The following is a 7,427-nucleotide window of genomic DNA, read 5'->3' on the forward strand; positions in this document are numbered from 1 at the left end:
TCCCCTGACACTTCTGGGCCTCTGTGGGCTGCAGGTGGAGCAACAAGAGTAAAAGGACCACTTGGGGAAGGGTCGAAGTTGGACTTCACGCTGGCCAACTGTTGGCCTGTTGTGATCATTTTCTTTTCTTAGCTTCTTGAGTTTTCTGTCCATCAATACAACTGCCATACAGCTTTCTTGGGCTCTTTTCTCATGGAAGAGGATCTCCTTTCTATAGTAGGAAATGTTTTTCTCCAGTTCTTTGCCCATGCGTTCCACAATCTTCTTGTAGAGGTTGTGAATCTGATATGTGGAGTTCATGTTTCTACACATGTTGGGAAGTTTCTTCTTTATTTCTAAGCAGTGTATTTCCTCCTCAGATAATTTTCCCTGAAGTTGCATGACATGTTCTTAATGTAATTTGGAGCTTCAGCTGCTGAATCTCACTTTCAAGCTGTGAATTTTCAACTGCAAAGATGCTTCCTCAGTTTGGAGCCTTGTTTGTCCTGTAAGCTCTTCATTAGTTTGCTTTTCTTCCCACAATTTTCTGGTTATTTCTGGATTTTCCTCTTCAGAACTTTGAAAGGATCCATTGAAATCAGCATCATCAGTGATACGTTTCAGATCAACTTCTGTTCGATAGACAAGGTCATTGCCATTTTCTGCTTCACTCTTGTGCTCAGTTTCCCAGTTCACGTGATCCAAGTGTGATCTCTAAGGAGATAAGGCAAGGGAATGGTCCTTAGCAGGTTTTCAGCCATTGATACTAATTGGCTGACTTTATCTTTCGATTCCTGTTCCATTCATGCATTCAACTGCTCCAGCCCTTTCTTCTTCTCCTTTTCCTGGACTGTGCTTCTATCTAACAGTTTCTTGGTGGAGTAGTTCTGGACTTTCTGGGAAATGAGTATTTTCATTCAAATCATCCATTATTTTCTTCTGAAGCTGTTCTCCATCCGCTGGTGCCTTTTTAAAAAGATCTTATTTATTTGACAGAGCAAGCATGAGCAGAGGGAGAAGCAGAAAGGGAGGGAGTAGGAGAGGGAAAGAATCTCAAGCAGACTCTGCTAAGTGCTGAGCCCAGCATGGGGCTTGATCCCAGGACCCTGAGATCATAACCTCAGCCAAAGGCAGACACTTAACCAACTGGGCCACCCAGGTGCCCCAAAGATTTTTATTTTTATTTATTTTTAATTGAAGCATAGCTGACATATAATATTACATTAGTTTCAGGTGTGCAACATAGTGACTTGACATTATATACATTATGAAATGCTCAGCACACCCATGTGATCATACAAGGTTATTACATTCTTATTGATTATATTCCCTATGCTGTATTTTACATCCCTGTGACTTATTTTATAACTAGAAGTGTGTACCTCTTAATCCCCTTCACCTGTTTCACCCATTTTCCCCACTCCCTCCCCATTGGCAACCACAAGTTTGTTCTCTGTATGTATATATAAGTCTTGTTTCTGTTTTGTTTTTTGTTTGTTTGTTTTTGGATTCCACACATAAGTGAAATTATATGGTACTTGTCTTTCTCTGACTTATTTCCCTTAGCATAATACATTCTAGATTCATCCATGTTGTTACAAATGGCAAGATGTCATTCCTTTTTTTATGGTTGAGTAATATTCCATTGTTTATTGTTTATATATAGCATGTCTTTATCCATTCATTTATTGATGGATGCTTAGGTTCCTTCCATATCTTGGCTATTGTAAGTAATGTGGCAAGGCACATAGTTGTATATGTCTTTTTGATTAGTGTTTTTGTTTTCATTGGGCAAATACCCAGAAGTGGTATTAGTGGATGATATGGTATTTTTTTTTTTTTTTAAGATTTTATTTATTTATTTGAGAGAGAGCACCAGCACCAGGGGTGGGGGGAGAGAACACAGGGAGAGGGAGAAGCAAGCTCCCTGCTGAGCAGGGAGCCCAATGCAGGGCTCAATCCCAGGACCCCAAAATCAGGACCTGAGTCGAAGGCAGACACTTAACTGACTGAGCCACCCAGGTGCCCCTGATATGGTATTTCTGTTTTTAATTTTTCAAGGAACCTCCATACTGTTTTCTGTAGTGACTTCACAAATTTACATTCCCACCAACAGTTGCAACAAGAGTTCTCTTTTCTCCACATCCTTGCCAACACTTATTATTTCTTGTCTTTTTGATACTAGCCATTCTAACAGATGTGAGATGATACTTCATTGTGGTTTTGATTTGCATTTCCTTGGTGATTAATGATGTTGAGCACCTTTTCATGTGTCTGCTGACCATCTATATATATCTTTTTTTTTTTTATGATTTTTTATTTATTTATTTGAGACAGAGAGAATGAGAGACAGAGAGCATGAGAGGGAGGAGGATCAGAGGGAGAAGCAGACTCCCTGCCGAGCAGGGAGCCCGATGTGGGACTTGATCCCGGGACTCCAGGATCATGACCTGAGCCGAAGGCAGTCACTTAACCAACTGAGCCACCCAGGCGCCCCCATCTATATATGTCTTTGACGAAATGTGTATTCAGGCCTTCTTCCTGTTTTTTAATCAGATTGTTGTGTGTTGAGTTGTATGAATTCTTTGTACATCTGGGATATTTTTTTTTAAATTTTATTATGTTATGTTAGTCACCATACAATACATCATTAGTTTTTGATGTAGTGATCCACGATCCATTGTTTTTGTATAACCCCCAGTGCTCCATGCAGTACGTGCCCTCCTTAATACCCATCACCGAGCCAACCAATCCCCCCTCCCATACATCTGGGATATTAATACCAATCTTAAAAACTTTTCATTTGCAGTGATTTTTTTTTTTTAAGATTTTATTTATCTATTTGTCAGAGAGAGAACACAAGCAGGGGGAGCAACAGGCTGAGGAAAAAGCAGGCTCCCGCTGAGCAAGGAGCTTGATGCGGGACTCGATCCCAGAACCCTGGGATCATGACCTGAGCCAAAGGCAAATGCCCAACTTACTGAGCCACCTAGGCATCCATCTCATTTGTAGTGATTTTTAAAAATTCATTTTATATGGCATATGTTTTAATTTTTTTAAGATTTTATTTATTTATTTGTCAGAGAGAGATCAAGAACAAGCAGGGGGAGCAGCAGGCAGAGGGAGAAGCAGGCTCCCCGCTGAGCAAGGAGCCCGATGTGGGGCTCAATCCCAGGACCCTGGGATCATGACCTGAGCCGAAGGCAGACATTTAACCGACTGAGTCTCCCAGGCATCCCATATATTTTAATTTCTTAAATTTCCTTTTAGGCTATTTTATTCTTCACAAATAAATCCCTCCATTTTGCACTTTGAATGGCAGACAACCTCACACTGAGAGACTATTAAAGTGAAGTATATTTTCAAAGAAGGGGAGTGTCTTCCTTCCCTGTTCCTTGGCATACTCTTCCTCTTAAACAACTGAAAATAGGATCAACCACTGATGGGAATTATGTCCATTTGAGTTATGTTGTAATTGTGATTTAATATCTTTGTTTTCAGTTATTTCGACACACTTCAATGTATTTGAATACTGGGTTTTTTTCTAAAATGTAATATATTTTCATTATTTCCTAAAATGTAATATATTTTCTTTATAAATATTGATCTCTTTTGAATTTATAACATTTTCCCTTTCTGTCCGTTTTCTTACTTGTATTCTCACTGACTTTACCATCAAGTGTAAGCAGTTTTATATTTTGTCCTTTAGGATAATAATGGTGGTATAAAATTGAAGTGGGTTTAGTGCCAGCTACAACATAGTTTTCTAGACAAGGCCATTAGGCCATTGGCGTCTTTAATTTATTGGAATAAAAGTGACCCCGCTGAGTGTGCTTGGCTGGCCCATTTGGTGGAGCATGGGACTCTTGATCTCAGGGTTGTAAGTTTGAGCCCCACCTTGGGTGTAGAGATTACTTAAAAGATAAAAAAATTTAAAAAAAAAATTTTATGACCCAGCTGAAAATCTGTTTTGCCAAAGCTCTTTGGTGTGGAAACCTAGAAGGTATGATATACTTAGCCTTTATTTAATAACAACAACAGAGGGTTACATCAGCCTACCAGATTATAAACATTTTCTTGTTTCTTATAGCTCTTCATACTACCATCATGACAATAAATTATTGCTTATTCATTCCTTACTCTTGCCTGTGGCCTTGCTGGATAAACATTTTCAGATTTTATGTATCATGGTAAAAAATATTTTTAGTTTTTTTTTTTTTTTTAAGATTTTATTTATTTATTTGACAGAGAGAGAGAACAAGTAGGCAGAGAGGCAGGCAGAGGGAGAGGGAGAAGCAGGCTCCCCGCCTAGCAGGGAGCCCGATGCAGGGCTCGATCCCAGGACCCTGGGAGCATGACCTGAGCCGAAGGCAGCCGCTTAACCGACTGAACCACCCAGACACCCTATTTTTAGTTTTCTTGAGCATTTTCTGTTTCTCCATGAGATCCTCAGTCCCTCACTTAAGTAACTGAACAGACGTATATAAGATTTAGACTCTGATTCCTTAAATATCATTTTAACCTTCAAGAGTCTTTACAGCAAGTGTTCGAATAATTTTTCTGTTATTTTATTCAGATAAATTAGTTGCTTAAGCTGCCTCAACAGGGTAAAAGTTAAATGTTTCTACTGTGCCTTAAGCTTACATAAAGCCCCTTGAGAAGTATCAGCCTTGGTTTTGACAACTAATCCCTCCTTTGAGTGGCTAGTGGAGCCTGTCTCACCGCCATCATCTTGGAGGTTCAGAGTTCCTGTTCATAGTCGCTGTTTATTGGTCCAGGTCACTTTCACTAATCCCATTTCCGCTGGAGGATATGAGACGCCAGCCCAGTGTGTACAGATGTCTTCATTCTTTATTATGGTAGCAGGTCATGATACATCTTTAGACAAAATATGGCAAGTAATAATAATTTATCATCTCTCTTCTTGGTTTTGTCCAATTACCTAGCTATATCTATCAATTAGTGCTCGTAAATATTCTTAAACTTAAATGGCATCATAAACTTCTCATTAGCTGTAGTCTTAGTTATTTTACTGAAACCTCCTCCATTTGCCCTTTTCTCTATAGCTGGGAAGTCCCCCCCCCCTTTTTTTTTCTTGGAGCCCCATTTCTCTGCTTGTTCCCTCCCCCCACGCCCTTTTCCCATGACATCATCCTGTCTTGTGAGCGAGCTCCCAGCCTTGGGGGATCTGGAATGAATGCTCTCTCCTTCCTGTCCCATGTAAACTCAGCGTGGCTTCCTGCTCAGTTCTCCTCTTTGTCCAGTGGACTTTAGGCCTTTTTTCTCTGCCGTGAGCAGCTGCATCATTGGCCTCTTCCCTTTCTTCTCCCATGTACCCAGCTTCCTTTAAAATTAACTTGTTTTTTTACAAAACACTCAAAACTGAAATACCTGTGAACTTTAGGCTGTGATTTAATGTTCTTAATATAACAAATTGTATGTTCTTTAACATTCGGTCATGAGCTTGAATTTAAGATGCTAGCAGAGACCTCTTTTTTAGCAGGAGCCTTGTTGAGTTTTAAGCTAGAGCTTCATCACCAGAGCTGCCTGAGCATATCCAGAGCAGCCTCTCGCATCTGTCAGCAATACTGTATGCATCAGTTCTGAAATATCTTCTTACATCTACAAGTAGGATATATATTTTAATCAATAGTAGCATGAGTTAATTGGCAGCATTTTTGTTGTAGAGACACATAAAATAATGTATATCTTAAAATTGCTAGTGTCCTCGATACAGTAACAATAAAAGCAATAGCTAACGTTGAATACCTAGTGTGCACAGGAATTTTTCTAGGTGCACTTAATCCTTATGCCATCCTTCAGAAGTCAGGATGCTCAAATGAAAAAGCCAAGGCATAGCAGTTGAGCTTGTAAGTGAGGGAGATTTGAGCTCAAGCCACAGAGTAGCCCCAGAGCTGCCCACTTAGCCCTCCTCCCACCACACTACCCTGCCTCTTGTAACTGTCTGTCTTTTCCTCTTTAAGGCATCGTTGGCTTCACTGTATGACTGATGATCCTCCAACAACAAAACCACCTACTGCTCGTAAATTCATCTGGACAAATCATAAGTTCAATGTGAGTGGCACTCCAGAACAATATGTACCTTATTCTACCACTAGAAAGAAGATTCAAGAGTGGGTCCCACCTTCAACACCTTACCAGTAAAGATACTGGAAAACAGTTTGAACATGTGAAATATGGGGCTCTTCATACAATTGCACTTTCACTGCTTACTATTCACTTGATTAAAATTGTTTGATTAAGCAATGTCTTTTGTGCCTTTTTGCCCTACCTTTATCGTTCATGAACTGCAAAATAGAAGCTGACAAACATGGGTCATCGAAGTAGACTTCTACTGGGGTGGTGCCTGGTTTACAGCTCCTCCCCTTGCCACTGTGGTCACGTCTATGCTTCCTGACCTGCCCTCACACAGTTGATCAAGAGGGGAAGACCTAAAGCTGAACTGAGCCAACGGATTTTCTCAGGGGAATCTGCAGCACAACTGGAGGGACACAGAGGCTAAGAGTTACCAGAGCTGGACGGCTTTCATGGTAGCTCTCTAAGGAGGAGGTTATCAGACATTTCCTATTTCCTGAATTTCGGCTCTTTCCGTTTATTTGTACCCATGAACTATCCCAGGATCCATTCCAATATATTCTTATTTCCTTAAGCTAATTAGGGTCATTGATTTTCTGTTGTTGTTGTGTTGTTGTTGTTGCTTGCAAACAAAAGAACTTTAATATCCAGATTGGTTCCAGAGAATGGATTGTAGGCAAAAGACCTTCAGGGAAATGTGGGATCTCCGGAACTGGTTGTATCTGGGTGGGTGAAAGGTAATGCAACATGCCTCTGTATTCCGGATGGAAAGCTAGCAGCTTCAGTGATCAGACAGCTTATCAGGCTACATTGCCTTTAGTCACCAGTTTCCATGAGCTCCTGAGAAGGCAGCCTTTGGATACTGGTTAGCAGCCACCATAGGACAATTTAACAGTGTTAGGGGAAAAAATGCTGGGATTATGGAACCAGACGGTTGCTTTCAAGAGCACTGGATAACTTACAGGAGAAAATGAACTTCAATTCCCAAATCTCAACTCAAGACATTGAGTAAAACTCAGGGTATTTATATGACTTTGCTAACCTCAGGTTTCTTATATGAAAATTAAGAGATAGAACTGACTGTTGGTTTAAGGGACATCTGGAAGAAGCTAGAATATCATTGACTACACATTAGGGTTACCTGGGGTGTTTTGTTTGTTTGTTTTTAATAAAGAGGTCCAAGTTACTGAATCAGCATCTCTGAGAGTAGGCTCCCAGCACCAGTATTTTTTAAAGCTCCCCACTCTGTTCCCCACCTGATGAATTCACTTGCAGCCAAGGTTGTGAACTATTGAGCTAAAGAAATCAATACACCAAACATTCTTCTGAAACATTCTCAGATCGTAAGACAC

At 40.3% G+C, this 7,427-nt stretch overlaps 1 protein-coding gene across 1 annotated transcript in view; it reads left to right on the forward strand.

The window, feature by feature from the left end:
* NDUFA12 (NADH:ubiquinone oxidoreductase subunit A12) overlaps nt 1-6,242 on the forward strand; it is a 28,718-nt gene extending 22,476 nt beyond the window's left edge. Inside the window, exon 4 of the mRNA XM_045872842.3 lies at nt 5,964-6,242. Within this exon, the coding sequence (XP_045728798.1) occupies nt 5,964-6,144 (181 nt within the window). The 3' untranslated portion in view covers nt 6,145-6,242. The remainder of the gene's footprint in view (nt 1-5,963) is intronic.
* Nucleotides 6,243-7,427: the final 1,185 nt, after the last annotated feature.

Source organism: Mirounga angustirostris, unplaced genomic scaffold, assembly GCF_029215605.1.
Source record: "Mirounga angustirostris isolate CCGP_5_RB_7025 unplaced genomic scaffold, mMirAng1.0.hap1 SCAF_5, whole genome shotgun sequence".
NCBI lineage: Eukaryota > Metazoa > Chordata > Mammalia > Carnivora > Phocidae > Mirounga > Mirounga angustirostris.